Source organism: Mercenaria mercenaria, unplaced genomic scaffold, assembly GCF_021730395.1.
Source record: "Mercenaria mercenaria strain notata unplaced genomic scaffold, MADL_Memer_1 contig_665, whole genome shotgun sequence".
In the NCBI taxonomy this organism is placed as follows: domain Eukaryota; kingdom Metazoa; phylum Mollusca; class Bivalvia; order Venerida; family Veneridae; genus Mercenaria; species Mercenaria mercenaria.
Window position 1 is genome coordinate 23,152 of NW_026463554.1, and position 18,233 is coordinate 41,384.

The 18,233-nt window shown below is 33.7% G+C and overlaps 1 protein-coding gene across 1 annotated transcript in view; it reads left to right on the forward strand.

Moving 5' to 3' along the window:
* The window catches only part of LOC128554703 (uncharacterized), a gene marked incomplete at its 5' end in the record, with an annotated part of 46,895 nt that overhangs the window by 15,961 nt on the left and 12,701 nt on the right, over nt 1-18,233 (forward strand). The window contains 4 exons of the mRNA XM_053536014.1: nt 2,002-2,159; nt 2,391-2,493; nt 8,376-8,503; nt 16,967-17,042. Of these exons, the coding sequence (XP_053391989.1) occupies nt 2,002-2,159; nt 2,391-2,493; nt 8,376-8,503; nt 16,967-17,042 (465 nt within the window). The remainder of the gene's footprint in view (nt 1-2,001; nt 2,160-2,390; nt 2,494-8,375; nt 8,504-16,966; nt 17,043-18,233) is intronic.

The window sequence follows — 18,233 nt, forward strand, 5'->3', positions numbered from 1 at the left end:
AGTTTTTGATATAGTCAAATATCTCTGTTACTAATGACTAAAAACTTATAATAGTTCCTTATTATCAAAGTCTACACCAGGAGAATTATTTTCCAGATCTCTGTTTGAAATATGACATAGTTATGCCCCTGTTTAACTTAGAGATTTTGATTAAGTCAATATCTCTATTACTATCAGACTTGAAACTTAAAATGAATACATGCATCTACTATCAAAATCCACACCAGAAGAAATAATCCCCGTTTTTTTATTTTTGATGGAATTATGCCCATTTTAACATAGAATTTTAATTTTAAGTTTCTGATAAAGACAGATATCTCTGTAACTATCAAAGTTATTGACACTCAACTTAAAATATGTATTAACTATCAATTTTGAAAGTATACACGTAGAGAAGTGTTATAAAGTCTTTACTGGTAAAGCTCTAAGCAGTAAGTCCAGCACTGAGAAAAGTAAAGCGCGCTGTCTTATTGACATTTCTTGTTTAGAAAAGACATTAATCATTAAATCAATTGTCACCCATTTTTGAATAGTATACATGTTGTAAATTACTTGTGGAGAAAAAGTTTGTAATAGTCGTCATTCTAAGAAGAAGGCGTTTTGAAATTTCTACCAAGAAGCATATACAATATATGCACGAAGCAAAGTGTCTCATTCATGTTGATAATAATTGTAAGATAATAGCCTGGATCCAGTTTAACAGTAAATAAGTAGTGCAATACAAGTATGTTTACGTAAACAGATGAAGAGACATTATCCATAACTGCAATCAGCCTTCCCCCTCACACCTTCAGTAACATTCGCTAATGAAAATTATATTAAAAATCTGATACTGATGCCTTTGCATTCTGAAACGAATTAAAGATGTTGTAGAGTATTTTTTTATTGCTTATGTTACTAGTTAAAATATTTGAGGGATATTGAATATTAATCAAGTGTATCCGCGCACTTTTTTGAATGTGGAAATTCATCCTCTGGTGAATATAAACTGAATACAGCCTTGATTGCTTTTCGCTGTCTTATTTAAAGAATCACACCTCTAGATGATTACGCTAACATCGAAATGTTTGATATCGATATATGCAGTAAATTTGTAATTGCAGCAAAAACGTATGTACATAAAAGCGTTCTTGCTGTAAACAATTTTCTTTCAAACTATAGGGTGTGCTTGTAAGGTTGTAAGGATGACCTGCTTTCAAGTTGCTAACGTTTCATTTACATATACAGGTACAAACATGTTTCTTCGCAAAATATTTTTGGTTCCCCTAATAGTTTAGAACGCCCTTTTTTCTCAATGTAGTTGAAAATAGTTACTCCTTGTGCGGCTTCCCTCTAAAAATTCTAAAAAACGATTTGACTTTATCTGAAAAAAGATATAAAATTAATTTTTTTGATGTTAAGAAATATATGTTGTTGGTAACATATTGAAGAACAACGAATCATACTATTCATCTATGGTATCGAGCCTTGCTAAATATTACAAAAATTAGAAAAAAAACTACAGCCTACGGCGTTAGTAGGCAGGATATCTGATTAATACCATTATATTTCAGAAACAGATAAAAATTTGGTTCACTTAAATGATATTATGTTATCTACACACATGTACTTTTATAAATCAGGTAGAATCAATATTTCAATACGACGCCATTACATAAATTACATAATGCTAAAATATCGAGGAAGCAAGAGAAGTTTCGTTATGTTCACAATGTCCGTTACGAATGCACATTTAAATACTAACCTACCTGTAGCGGGTTAGTATCTGGTTACAGACCTGTGTCTCTGTGTTTTGCTGTTGATTTTAGTTTTATGTCAGTGGTATACACATAGGTACAATAAAACAAGGTAAGAGATTTAAAAAAAAAATGAATGAGCAAAATACTTTTATTCAATGCCAAATTTGTAGATATGTAGGTATGTGAACTGTATAATTGTTACATTAAACTATAAAAATGATAAAACTGATATTTTGTAAAATGTTGTGTATTTATTTTACAGATTACAAATGCTAAGAAATTAGATCACTCTGAAGAAGATACAGAAGAATTGTTCTTAGACATTTTAAGAGAAATAGAATCGGGACAAGACTGCAAAATGCACTTTTCAAAATGCCTGCACACCGAAGTTAAACAAACAGCAGCAATATCGGAAATGAAGTAAGGTTGCATTTTATAATATTGCATTCTCTTTATATGCAAGGTCTGAACAATATATTGTTATACGGATATAGGTCGTTAATATGATTTGAGAATATTGATCTTTGCGGTTTTTTGGATTATTCCTTATTGAATAAAACAGGAAAAATGTATTTGTAAAAAACTGTTCATTGTAATTGTACATAAACCGCCTGTCTGTATTACCAGAAAAGCAATCAATACTCTTTTCAGTGGAGACGGGCGACCTAAAATGGATGTGTATATGTCGTCAGAAGGTCAGAAAGAAATTCAAACGCAGGCCGGGAAAGAGCATGTTTTACATCAGATTGATCGGGTACGTTATTGTCAATGCGATGTTGTACTTGTTCCTTTTTTCCATTTGATTTTTGAATTAGGCCAGACAGATCACAATCACTTTTAACATACATTCGACGTCGAATACAACAGAACCATGTGGATGAATTTTGTACGTTCTAGAACGAAATTAAAACGGAAATAAAACTTTTGCTTTCGTTAACGTTAAGACGCAGGCCTTGAGAAACAAAAATCAAACAACATCAAATCATAGAAAAAAGAGTTCTTTGACCTGACAATTGAACATCATTAAACACATGTATCTTACGTTACGAAACAAGTGTCAGTATACTGATATATACACTGAATTCCGGAAAGTGACTGCCTAAAGCGGATCCACTGCCGGAGAGTTAAACGCCTTTAAAAACCCAGCATCTTCAAAGAACAAGTACACATGTTCGTTTTGGTACATTTGCAATAGCGTGCGAGTGGTGAAATTTCGAATAACAAGGTGAAACACAGTTTTCAGCAATTGTTTATCTTCATTTCTTTACAAATGGTATTCATTTTCAAAGAGAGACAACTTTTTCGGAATATGTTAAGTACAAATGGCATTCATTTTCAAAGAGAGATAACTTTTTCCGATTATTTTAAGTACAAATGGCATTCATTTTAAAAGGGAGACAATTGTTTCCTAATATTTTAAGTAATCGTCGAGAAGAAGTTGTATACCCGAGCTGTTTGCATACAGTTTTAGTGCTATCTAGTTTATCTATAAACTTATTATCGATTGGTCGATGATTGACAGCTATTTGTTTGGTAGGGGTTGGACGTGACATCAGAAGAAAAGTTCATGCTTGTTGTAAAATTTTCCAGTTGAATATTTATAGTACCCTATATAGTTAACACTAGAAACTTCTAAGGCATAACTCTAGTGTTACTTGGGCAATCTGACGAAAACTTGACGGGCGTCTTAACTAATATAGATAAACAAGTATATGAAGTTTTATTGAAATATTTCTAACCACTTCCTAGATATGGCTTCGGACGGACAACGCCAAATCAATATATATTCTAGATATCTACAGCCTTCTTCGCGGATAAGAGAAGGTTAACTCACTTGATAATGCGGTTTGGTAACAATTATTTGATTTCTGGTAATGGCATCAAAACGCAAAAAAAAAACATGCTTTGTTATCCTACTGAGAAATATATGAATGTTAAAAACAAAGCATATAAATTTATGCTTGATAAAACATATCTTAATAAAGTATAAATGCGGAGCTCCTCCTAGAGACACAAAACTTAGTTTACAGCAAAACATTTAAGTGCGTTTAAAAAATCAAAACTTCATTCATAGTTATAATAACTTATTCTGAATCAAAAGATTAATGACATCTTTTCGAAATTAATCAAATATCTACAAATACTCTTTATATAGAAACAGTTAACAATATGAAGGCACAAGTTTAACGAAAATATTATTCTAACACGATCCTATTTATTTTTCTATTAATCAAAGAAGGCTGAAAACAGTGAATTATTATACAACATCGGCATAGCTGCGCTCTGGAAACCAATTGAAAACGGGCAAATATTTAATGAATGCCGTCATGACTGTACTTTAAAGTACTTGATAACGTGTTAGAATCAAAATAATATATTTCATTCAGTGATTTGCTCTTAAATAAAACATACATCTGAACTCTAAACAATGATTTATTCAGCGACAAATAAATGAGATATATTATTTCTTAAGTAAAAGTGTGTATATACGAGGGCTTTTAAAAAATAACGTAGACGTTTGCTGTCAAATGCTGCTTATTGTGTAAATAATAATGTGAAATATATCGTTGTAATTCGGAATCTCTCTGTTATTTGGTTATATATTTTTTCAACATTTTTGCTGATAGGCGAAGCGCGTCGAACGTTTTTATGACCATTGCTACGCATAACCGGCGCATTCGCTTTTTGATGTGTCGCGATTTGAATTCGATCTCTAATATTCGCAGCTAAAAGTACACTTTTGCCCAAAAATACGCGAAAGTGCAGCAACACGCCAAGGGTACATGTACTTAGAGTATGGCGTCATTCAGACGTGCGAGACGGAAGTCAACAACGTTTGAACTAAGTGAGTATTACTGTTTATGATGCATGTAAAGTCAATCAAGCAGACGCAACAGCAATTTCAGTTATCTGTGTCTTTACCATAAAGTGGTATAAACGATTCTCATATGGTCCAGAATTGCTTAAAGACAGCGGCGATCGAGGGAGAAAACGGAAAAACTGCGAATTAACGTTAACGCCAATGTATGACGCCATAGATAAAGATCAAGTACTCACGTTGAGTACCCTGTCTGAGATGCGTGCCGTAAGTGTTCATACATATTTAGTATTCTAACCAAACAACTTGTTTTGGCTTAAGTATTGTTCATGAAAATTTATAAAATAAATTTATAAATAAGAATCAATGCAGACTTAATGAAAGCATCGACGTCGTTAGCGTCGTTAAAATATAATCGTCGTGCGCCGGGTCCATGTAAGTGATTGTTTTCGAGGAAGCGTAACTCTTGAATGCATGATCATAATCGCGTCAAATTTACAGTGCAGTTAGTAGAAAGACTGCAAATTATGATAGTATATTTCTTGTTTAGCGTTATTAAAGCACATACATCATTAAAATGATTTCATTTTTACTTTGAACCTGCCGATTTTTATAATTTATATATCATTGTGTTCCCAATAAATTGCACTACAATGTGCCGAAAACCGCATCTAAAAATATCCAGCGGTTACGGAACTACTCACGGAATAACATTACATATTGAACGCCCCTCGTGAAAGCTAGAGTCTACGTTATTTTTGAAGAGCCCTCGTATATGATATTCAATGCGATATAAGTAGTGTTATAAATGAGTATAGTGGAATTAAGCAAACAGACTGAGATTTATGCTGAAGTTTACATGACTGAGGACTGTATCTAACTGTAAGTTGGTCTTTATAAAAGAATCTTAACAATGCTTGGCCTTAAATTTGGATGAGGTGGTTATTCTATTTGTGATGTATTTTTGTGAATGTGGTGCAGTGTTTGTCGTAAATGACGATTTTTTTCTTTCGATTTGCAAAATTTACATTATTTATTTTTAATGTCTCATCTGGCTCCAAAAATGTCATGCCAGCTAATTCTCATAATTACACAAATTACTGTGTTACGTTTAATGGATTGCATAAAAGTAAGTTTTATTCTACTATTTATGTTAAAGCATTTGTTAATGATAGCTGCACATTTGTTAAGGATTGTCGTTGTTTCTATGTATTAAATTTTTAACTCACAATGTAATTCCTTAAACGTACAATGCTCTCTCATGTTCGTATAGGTATGACTATGAACATTAGTCGCCAAAAGTATTACACAGTACGTGAGTCTGGAATAAAAAGTGACTTTTTATAATACAAAATGTACCTTGATTTTTAGTATTTAAAGTTATTTATTTATGCGTTTATTGTTTGATATGCATAATTATAGTCAAACTTTTTACAAATGTGACCTGATAATCAGACTTTAACTGGCATTTGAACCCAGGTGACTTATATTTTAAAGTATCATTGTTCTATAATCATAATGTAGGTTTCTAACATGCTAACATGCTTAATTTTAGCAATATCAGTACACTGATCTTACTTGAGAGATTGCTGATTGCAGAACATTACCGTTTGTGAAATATCAGTTGATCAGGCCACGGCTGTATAAAATGATAAAGGTGTTTATAGCAGTGAACTGTTGAGTCAATATTCATTGCTGCGTATTCAAAAGCTGTTTTCATGTAAAGGAGGAGAAGAACACATCATCAGCAACAAAACACATCGAAGAAAATACACCACCGTTATCGTAAACATATAACACTTGGGATATAATTATCTTGTTCCTTTTAACTATAGGTCCCTAGGCGGTACAAAAATGATGTTTATTGTGTTTGATTTATTGTACATCTTTGTCTTCCCTCATCACCTAACTTAAATGTACCATATAGAGTCTATATTCTTGATTAGACATTTATCGGAATAATGATTTTGATAACATCTGAGCTATGTTGGCAATTCAGTCATTTTGGAAGAACAAATCTGTAAATTAGATAAGCCTGACTTAAAGCATAACCATGTGTATGCAGTATATTTCATTCCATATATCGATATTTAGAAGTCAATTTTGTCAATGATTATGTCACTAAATACAACAATAAAAGTCATGCTCATATTACAAAGGCAATGTGTTTCCCCCAACATTAATGAAAACCCACCAGACTGCCTGTTTGCTTAGGGTCTAAACAATGACAACAGTATCTTTTTATCATCTTGCGGAGTTTCTGTTAGCAGCATCTTTTAGCAACTTTCGTACTAGTAGACTACATAGACTAGGCTGAACTTGATTAAAATACACGAGAAAGGTATTAAGACGAGTTTTGCCAACGTTGTAACTCTTTCGAAAACACTGCTTCTTTCGACAGATAAACCGTTTGATTGACATACATATCATTTCGATTTTGCTAATACTAGATAAGGACGGGTAAAGTTATGTTACTTTCTGTGTCATTTGCCGTGCCTGGACATTTTTTCAATTGACACGGGGAACTAACGGCATTTTGGGGGAAAATGATGTTTCTAAGGGCAAATAACCGGCGATCTATGATTTTATTGCAGACTCTTTGTTTCTTAGATGTTTGTTCTTCACTCTCTAACGTTTAAAGAAATTATATCATTGTTAAAAATGTCGCCCCGAATTCTAGTGAACGCCTTTAAATGTATAAAAAACAAAGACAAATATCAAACAGGGAATGCCACGCACCAAAAACGCAGCCTCCTAAAAACAGTTGGGTCGTAACCTCTTTTAATAAAACGTTTTATAATTTTGCCAAATACATATGGAAAATTACCATGATCCAAGATCTTACGAAGTTTGTAAACCACATCCCCATTAAAAAAACAGGTTTAGAAATACCTTCTCGCAGAAGTGTCTTAAAATTACTATTGAATTTTAAAACTAAATCAGATTTACGATAGTAAAATTTAGCAAAATTTTTATGCAATTTGTAATAACTGTAGCCTTGCTGAAGAAGTTTACTTGTAATATATTGATTACGTTCATTGAAATGCTTGACATAACTACACACTCAAACCGAATTAATTGAGAAATATATACCCCATAAGATGTAGCTAGAGGTACATCCCTATCCAAATAGGGAAAATTTACAATACTAAAATTAAAATCATCCCTCTTGTCATAAATTTTGGTATGTATAATATTGTCATAAATAAAGAGATGTAAATCTAAAAAAGAAACATTAGTATCCGAATTGTTAGTTTTAATTAACTGAAGCTCCCTAGGATAAATAGTACCCACCAATTGACCAAAAAAAAAACGGATTATGCATACTAGGAATAGTATCCAGATAATACAAGGTGCCATACACTTTTGTTACCTTTAAAACACAATATTTCTACGAAACTTTACTTAAAGAGTGTAGGCTATTTTCTTTTAAAATACTGTATAGAAACTTTAAAGACGTTGAAATATTCAAGAAATTCGCGATTTGAAAAAAAAATCGCGGAAATAAAAGCCTGCGTAAACTAAGCTTCATTTTTCTGCGATCTTAAAAAAAAACTTTAACTTTAAGGCTCTTACAAGGTTCACTTTCAATATAGTTCAAATGGTTGTTCTTAAGTTATTTTGTTCTGTTTAATCGGAAAATAGCTGTTTATAAACGTAATAAACAAGTCCATAGCTTTCTGATCTATGTCCGATAATTATCGCCTTAAGTTCTAGCGTAGTGGTAACTATGCCTAAGTTATAAACTAGAATATAAATTTGCCCATTAACTGATATTTAATAAAAATAATAATTGTGTATTGTATTTGTTTATACAGACTGTAGGTAATGATACGCTGGCCATGGTTGATGAAAATACACGGGAACGGTGCATTTCAGAAGAAACAGATTCGGAAACTGGCGTTCAAATGAATTGTTCAAAAGCATTTACTGATTCCGAAATAAGGTAAAAAATCATGTCATTTTATAATGTAACGTACAAATCTTCACGAGTTGTTCTCAAAACCACCAAAAGTTATGATCAATCTCGTAAAATTTGCCGAGAACAGTATTTTAGATTACTGCATCTTTCATTAACATTATAAAGGACATTGGACATTATGCTAGGGATTTTGCCCTAAGTTCATTGCTATTTCTTGACTTCAGTAGCTGATAGTTTTATATAACAGCTTCAAATACCGATAAATAAGTTATATTCCTATCGAACTGTCACAAAAAATAGTTTAATTTTATATTCGTTTTCTTGAAATTCGAGTAGTTTGTAACTAAGGGTCATACTTTTGAAAAATTTTAAAATGTGTATTTTTAGTTAAAATAAGCATATGTATTTAATGTATATTTACTATGAAATATTTTAACACAATAAATAAACTGATACCATGCAGCTTATCAGTTTTATTGACATTTTTGAAAATAAACGAAATGGAAAAAATAAAAGTTGAACAAAACATTTGGTCCCTAACTGTACTTCAGATATTTCCACCCGAGTGCCCATGATAACACTAATTAATGCATTAATCATATCCTATTGTTTGTTTTCTATACATCTATTGCTATACTGTATTTATACACATGTACAATACTGACCGGGCATTATATGGAGGATTATTATTGAATAAATGCAGTGGTGTAGCTGGCCGTACATTTGCGTAGTTGGTCTTTTTCAGTTGAAACGGAGGGGTGCAGGAGACTGCCTATTCCACTGCGGGTTCAGGGATGCCTTACTTTTAGCATTTTATATCAGTGGAACAGAACTTCACTAGCTAGTATCAACATTTATATAGATATTCTAGGTGTGTCTGTGGTAGTTCTTTGAGGTCCTTACTAGTATTTCGGTTGGCTTCGAAATAAGTTTCTGACGTGTGAGCGAATTGATGTTAATTCTGGGGGTGTCAGTGTTAGTTCTGGGCGAGTCAGTATTAGTTCTATGGGTGTAAGTGTACGTTCTGGAAGCAACTAGGTTAGTATATGAGATGGTGTCTGGTGTAGTTCTGTTAGGGTATAGGATGCTGGATCGAATAAAAGCAAATGTTGCTCTTAAAATGCATTCTAGGTTCGCTGCAATTGTGTCCTACAAAAGGTAAAAATATTGCACCTAAGTGGCACTATTCTCATAGAAGTTCGTCTGTATTACGTTGAAGACACATATGTAATATGTCAAAGCCACTTGCTTGGTTCTTGACTTACGACAGATGCAGTTGTCTTAATCCTGATGACACTCAATCGACGGACTTAGACTGTCAAGAGGTAACAGATCTGATGGAAAAATTCATAAGATATACTTATAAGGATCTGTCTGCTTTTTAACTTCACTTTCCATGTCCCCTATTTATTAAGTTTAGTGTTTTCTGTGCTTTAAATATTTACAAAAATGAATAAAGCAGTAGATATGTAAGGTTTAGGAAACACATGCAATAAGTGTCAAATTTATGTAAAATTTATTTGCTGACACCCTGTACGTAGTTTTCTTCAATTTTAAACACTTTCTCACCTGTGACCAAGTGCCATTTTTGCAGCACACGTATATAATAATTATTTACAACGGCATATGAACTATTTTGTTGCGTCACTGGTGGGAAAGATGTTTAAAACGTAAAAATGATTTAATATATTCATATTTTAATAGAAAAGAGAATGAGAAATGTCTATAAAGTCTTTTTTTTTGTCCAAACTTGTAAAATAAAGTCGCATTTATCAAGAAATGGTCTTCAACTATCGTAACTATGCATTTTCAGAAGTCTATCCCTATGTAACTTTTTCCTTAATCGGATAGGCATTCTGAATAGAAAAATGTCCGAGGTCCTTTATTAAATTACGTAACATAGACCTGCGAGTAAAAGTATTGCTATAAATTTTGATGCTTGATAAAACATTAATAATATCGTAACTGTTTACACGCCAATTTATATTCGTTAAGATGTAACATAATATTGTGGCATTCGTCTGTCTGTGGTAATTGTAATAAATACTGAGGGCTATCTTCGTAGTCGTTACTTAAACTTAGAGTTGACTCAAAATTGATAAAGTATCACTCAAAAGGGCCTCGAGTAGACCTTTCGGGAATGTGAGTGGGGTTCGAATGTCATACCCGGTATTCATATATCCCACTCAATCTTAACTTTCGAAAGGGAAACTCAAGAACGTATGCAAAATTTGCCAGGTCAAATGTTGTAATTTCATTGCTAGTCTGTATGTTTGTCCGTCCTCCCGTTGTTTCGTTTTATAACACGGATGTCCGTCAGTCAGTCAGTCAGTCTACTCATCTGTATTAGTAGAATGAATTTTATTCCTAAAAAGTTTATTTTTCGCTGAAATTGAAATTATTGTTTTACAACTAGATCTATATAATACTCATGCTATTAATGCTTTTTTTCCAGAAAGACAGTGTGTGAAAATTTCGATAATTACAAATATACTGAACAGCAAAAGAAACTGTCCGGATGTGTAACTGGTTTATTTTGAAATAAAAAATTGATCTTTCAAATTTGAATCGTTTCTTCATACCAAAATTACACTTGAAGATCTTCACGTGATTTTTTTTTTAAATCAATCAACAATGAAGTCAGTAATCCCACAATAGCCGTTTGAAAGTCTATATCTTCTGCGCGTCAGTTGCATTTTAACATCCCAATTGGGCACTCGCGCTAAACTTGATTCGGTCGTGCTGTGCAACCAACAATATTCTTTAAACGTTTTGCTGTTTTTCCGGTTAGTCAATGGTCAATATTTCCAATGAAAATAAAACTTTACAAAACAAAATTGTTAATTACAGGCGCACGTGAATTTCGTGCAAAAAGCTAGTGTGTATTGTGATATGAAAAACACAAGTGATATATAAATTAAAGTTTGTTTTGTTTTAATAAAAATAGCCCGGTTATAAAACTGGATATTTTCTTTTGCTGTTCGGTATAAATAATTCAAAAATTAAATCTAACTGAATTAGATTTTCTTAATGACACATTTAATTAGAGAGAGTGTTTAGTATGAATTTTCTGATATCTAGGTTTGTTTAATGTAAATATTTGTTACTGCAACGTATGTGTCTGGGTAAAGAATCCTCATAGGCTACGGTTCGTAGATCTAGAATGAATTGGCCTTTATCTTTTTCGAACAGTTTTCGTCGTGTTCAACAAAACGAGTGTATGTACTTTTGCTTTTCTTTATGCACACTACTGCTATCATACCTTCAAATGAACCTCTTTTAACATTCACTCACTTTCTGGAGTTGAATTGACAGCCACCCTCCTTTATGAATACATTTCTTAGTACAGGCGTGACCATTAGGCTATTTATATGAGGGCACTCAAAGCGTGGAGTTGGAGAACGAACTATGAATCTAAGACGTACATTACAATATTAACATTTTCTAAACATTGTCTAAACATACAAAAATTTAAATCAGTGTTACAAAGTTTTGCATAGATACAGCCACAATAGTTGTATTTTTGTATTAACATGCTTGTGTATGTATTTGCATGGTTCCGTTAGTCCGTCAGATTTTGACTAGACAAAGGCTTTGACATGTATGGAGCAATTGTTTTTATATTTGGCAGAAATATTTATCTGAATAAGACAGAGTTTTGGGCGAAAACCACAGTCCATTGTCTCAAACATTATGGTCACATTTACCGGTCAGAGTTGATTTTAGTTCTTAAATGGGCCGTAACATGCAGATTGGTTAATATTAAGGTTTCCAAAAACGTAGGATCCCATGTCATATAAAGCAATTTTATGGATAGAAAAACAATCTTTCATTTGATATGTAAGGAAAATATTATTTTCGACCGACGGACACATCATTTATGCTTGTAATATTGTTAAATATGTTAACATTCATGAAATACATTCAAGGAAGTCAATTTAATTTTTTGTAATATCGTACTTTTTATATTATTATACTTCCCGGTGCATTTCCTTAGATCCTGCAAAATACCTAAGTTTTAGCAAAACTTATCCAATAGCACAAAGTTGAATAATATATAGTTTAGGTTTTATATTCGAAATTTGCAAAAGTAAGAAAAAAATCGAAGAATTCCACGTAAAATGCTGGTGTAACAATCAAAGATATGATCATTTGTTGTCCATAGTCCTCAACTTAACAATATTTATATAAGTTAACATTAACTTAGAACAGTTATTACATTATAGTACTGCAAACATTACCATCCTTATGTCTTATAAATTGGGCATGACTCAAAATATTTGAATCAGCTTCTTTCAAGCTAAAAAATAGTAAAATATACTGACACCAAAAAGAAACTGTGCACTTTTATATTTAGCGTAACCATTTCGTTATTAAGTTTAAAATGATAGATTTTATTATATATTATGAGTAAAAACATATTCTTCCATACATTGCACTAATTAACCCAATATCTAAGCGCGTGAGTGTTCTTAAAACAGACCGAAGGCTATTTTGCATCTTTTTGCACGTGCCATCCATGCTACTTACCGAAATCACAGTTCATTTGAATTTCACTCGTATACGAAATGCCATGCTTCAGGAAAATGCGCGAATTCAGGCACTTATGCAACTGGCATCAGCGTCAGCGTCTCTGACGTCGCTAGGCAATTTAACTGTTACATTAATATCATCATAAACCTTCAACAACGTTATGGTCAAAACGGAAGCGATAGAGATATTTCACGATCCGGCAGGCAAAAGGTGACAACGGCACGTCAGGAAAGATGCATAACGTTAACGCACTTACATCGCATATTTAAAACTGCAACAAGCAAACACTGAAGTAGAGCAGTGAATAAGGTTCTTAACCGGCTCCTTGCCAAATCCATTAAGGGCTAGGAGACCTTATGTTAGTCAGATCCTTAGTAATCGACATCGTAATCTCCGTCTGGTCTTGGCCCACCGTCATTTACTCTTGAACCATGCTATGTGGTCTAGGGTATTCTTTAGTGGTGAGTCGCATTTTAACCTTGGCATTTTTTGACAGTAGACTCCTTGCATTTAGGCGAACGTTTCACTCAAAATTGTTTGTTAGACCGAGATTGTTTTGGAGGTGGAAGTCTTAAACCCTTTACTTTATATGGGGACCAGACGCCGCTCTTCATGGAATTACACGCCTCAACACGTGTACTATTGTAGGTTCCATGTTCACCGCCGTTTGAATACATCTGCGGATGACTCTAAATTGCTTTTTGTACTTTTAACATGTGTAAATGTGGAGTTCTGCTCAACCCGGGTCTAGAGGGCGTGGACGGTGGCATGCATTTCCACTACCGTCCATGAACAGGCTCAATCAAACCGAGCCTGCAACATTTTTGTTATTGTCGTGTTGGGCGATCTGTGAAGTTTCCACTTTTTCTAATTTTTATGGTCTGTGCAGGTACATTGGTGGTAGGAAAACAGACCTTGTGGTTATTCATGGAAATCTAAATGCCTAGAGTTATGTTAACAATGTTAAACGCCCCAGTAGATGTTTTCTTCCTACAACAAAACCCTGCATGACAACGCAAGGCCACTCACAGCTATACTTACTAGAATTATTCTCGCTAGACACAACGTTACGTCTTTCCGGGGCCGGCTCGCTCTCTGGACATGAACCCCGTTGAACACTTGCAGGACTTGCTGGGGCGGGGAGCCAAGAAATACCATGTCTTAAAAAATATGAATGATCTGACTATCGCATTAATTTATGAATTGAGTGCCATGCCCGACAATATTATAAGACGTTACATCATATCAATGCGTTCGCCTTGATCCGTAGAAGAGGAGGACATAACAGATATTGATTGATGTCCATGTTTCTTGGCAAATACCTGAAAGCAAGTAAGCATATAGAAAACAAATCAGATTTGCAGCTTTTACTTTTATACACTACTTCATTTAAACGTAAAGCAATGCACTAGTATTACCTGAATTTTAATAAAAAGATAAGACATCGGGTAAAAAAAGAATTTCAAACATTTTGATACCGAATTTGCCAATATTTCTTTCAATATAGGATAGAAGCTTATTTCTTTTACAAGTGTACAGTTTCTTTTTGTTGTCAGTATATAAATGCAATTAACTGTCTTCTTTTGACGTAGCATTTGAGCTACGTGCATGACGTGTGAACTGACAATGTCTTTGATTTAATTACTACATACTACCAAAATCACGCAGCGTAGTAGTGTTCCACTATTTCTGTCAAATTTCTAAATAAATAAATTCTCTTAAAAATGACTACATAACCAAACATTTAAATGTGAATGTAGACTCTATGGAACCATTCTGCACAACAAACATAGTCAGAACCATACTACGTGAAGTAAACCAGCCACAAATATCCTGTAATGTAAAATTTTCAAATGTTGATTACAAAAGATAATAGTTAAGGGTAGATTTCTCGGAAACCAAGAACACCAAAAATAAAGCCCCAGATACACAGCAGGCCCACAACAAAATGAAGCCGAAATGGAAAAATATTTCAGACGCATTGTTGAGACATCCAACAAGTACATGTTTAATTACGCTAAATATTAATGGAGGGGAATTAAACGGCAAGAGGCGAAATTGGGCCGGGGTTGGGGTGTGAAGGAATTCAAAGGGAACAAGGACGAATGTACAAGGGAATGCCATATTCTTTAAAAACAGTCGCACTACAACGTAAACCATAAAAGTGCATTTAATATGATATTTACTTAAAGTGAAATTGGGATGGGGTACCAAAGAGCAAAGGGTAAGAGGAACTCTATTACTGTAACACATATTTTGAATGGACTCCATGATCTCAAAGTACCAGAAAATAAAAAAATTCATCCTGACTGAGATAAGCTCTAAAATTAAAAACAGAATAATGGTCTACTAAAATAAAAATAAAGTGTCAATCCAAGATTTCAATAGCTAAATAACTTGTCCAAATACAGAGTAACAAAAGTATAACTTTTAGTATGACTGACAAACATCTACTCCAAAGGATTTAAAAGGAAAAGTTTCACACTTCTATAGTCATCGCATTATTATTTAGCAAAGCGTAGTGACTAATTCTTGACGGGTCATCATCAAATGTCTCTGTGCTAAGTATGGTAATGAAAATGATGAAGAGGTGTTGAATTTGCTGTTATAATAATGCATTGAACAAAGTGCATTTTAAGACGTTTTTAAAAAATGTTCTTAAATCCTATTTTCGATACTTGCTATCCCTAATATTTTCCAAAGATTTGAATATTAGCTATCATTGTCAGATAGTATTTTCACATATTAACTTCATATATTTTTTATATGAAATTAAAAGGACTTAAAATTAAAAAAATATACTCGACGTTTATAAAAAGTTACCACTTGATATATACAGAGTACGTACCTCTTAACTTGTTTATACAATATCTACGGCACTTTTTTATGGCCTTGTGCGGTCTATTACTCATAAACTCGTCTGATCATATCTCCTAACCCATTTCATGACTGTCAGGTGAGAACAGTTCATACGGCGTGCAATTTCACGACATGGAAGTTTGGCGTCAACCATGTCAATGGGCAGATGGCGTAGATCGTGCCTTAAACGTGGCATTCTTAGCAAGCATATTCTGGAATTTTAACGTATTCCTTGTAGTCTGTCGACTAACTTTCAAGTGCAGTGAATATTTGCGATAGAAGTTTCGTACATTTCGACATTGCTGGAAAAATGTCATTTTGCACTTCCAGCCCGTGCCTCAAATGCAGTTAGTTAAATTTGACAAATCTTTACGTAAATGGCGTCTCCGTTACGTCAAAAATGTAATCGTGTTATGTTTTTAACAAAGTGCAGTGCGATTTTAAAAATATAAGGGCCATTAGGGTGGTAATTTTTCAGTGACGCTGAGTATACACATGTATATTTGTACTTCTTTGGTAAAGTTTGTAGTATTTTCCTAAATAAGTTTTTTATTAATTAAGAAAGATCGCATTTAAATAAAAAGCTCAATATATATATATATATATAACGTTTGTTTGTCTTATGACATGCTGTACATACTGCCATCTACTTAGTTTGGCTTGATGGTTTCCCCAGCTTAATTTGCAAAAGCTATATACCTTCGGGCATCTTGAAGCAGCTTTGGTGCTAGAGATAATCATACATGACCTCGAGTTCTTCCGAGACTTGTTCAACAAACGTGTTGGAAGCCATTTTGTAAAAGAGTAGTTTCCGGAAAATTCAATCAGCGTTATTACCCACAAAGAACCGTAAATACCAGACTGAAAGAGGTCAGCAACAACTAAATCATCCGTTTAGAGTGCAAAGTAATTAATCGGTCAGGGAAAAGTGAAGTCGGCGATCGCAATCATGAATGCCACGCCGACGATTGTCCGATTATCACCGATTGTCGCCTATCACTACTATTTTTGTACATTAACTATGTCATTTTGTAACTGTTTTGGATACATGTATTGCAGCATGTCTGATAACTGAATTTTCTTACTTGCTCTCAGGTGTGTTTCGTCTGACGTTCATAATGAAATGAGAAAGATGACAGAGGAAGAGGGGATCTTTCATCGAACTGAACAGGTATTGTATTGTTTAAAATCAATTTCTCCATCATTTTTCTATACGTAATGCTATGTTGGTTGTAGATTAGGAAACAATTATTACTAGTTTAACTTAGCGTTTACATAATTCGAATTAAATAGTAATAATATCAGTTGTAAACCACACTTGTATATATGCATTTACTGTGGGCTTGACACATGATTTTGCTTATACTTCCACATAGCTTTTATCCCGTCTTATAGGACTTTGTAGTCACATTAATAGCACATAACAACTGAGTGCTGCTATTGTGTCTCTGTTTAAAGGTGATTTCTTGTTGGCGCTCCTTTGCGCGTGAAGTCTATCGATAGTTGGACGTTGTGTCTGAGACATCACTTCCTTCTAACGTTTGTTATACGCCCGATGGGGGCGTATTATACTATGACAAAGGGGTCCGTCTGTCCGTCCGTCCGTTTTGTAGTTACCAATGTAGTGTCCGCTCTGTAACTGTTGAATCCCTTGAATTACTTTGAAGAACTTGACACAAATATTGTTCGCCACGTCGACGACGTACAGAGCGAATGTTCTGGAAAGACCTCTCATTTTTCTACTTCATGATATTGATGCCATGACCAGCATTAGAACTCATGGCCGCAGTTGTGAGTGCATGTCTTGCAAATCATTTACCACGTGCGTGTTTAATTGATTTGAAATACATACATGTACCCATGGTCGAATAGCAGAATTGCTTAACACTGACTTTACCATGAACTGACACAGTCAAAAGAATCTTTGCACGTTCAGCTTTCATTCAATGAGAGCTTTTATATTTTGATATTTTCAGGTATGTTCAGAACAACATTTATCATGTTTACGTTAACTTAGGTGTACTGTTGAGTTTTTCAGCATTTGCCAACAAATACTTCGACTTCTTTGGCTCACATTTGCCGCCTTCATATGTTTGGGTATTGTTTAATCAGTCCGTGGATATGGTGGATATAGTGCCTGCTTTTTATTCTGTTAATACTTATTTTTCCTTTTTATCTTTTGGCAGGTTCGATCAAATGCAGATACCATGACCTCAAACTTTTTCTCTAAAACCAAGTTTGTGCAGTTTTGCCATTTCATCCCCTTATCTTTACTTTGGGTCATGCTCCGCTTTACATGGAATCGCATTCTACGTATCATTTTAGGTTCTATGTGTGCTGCCGTATAATCACGACTACGGAT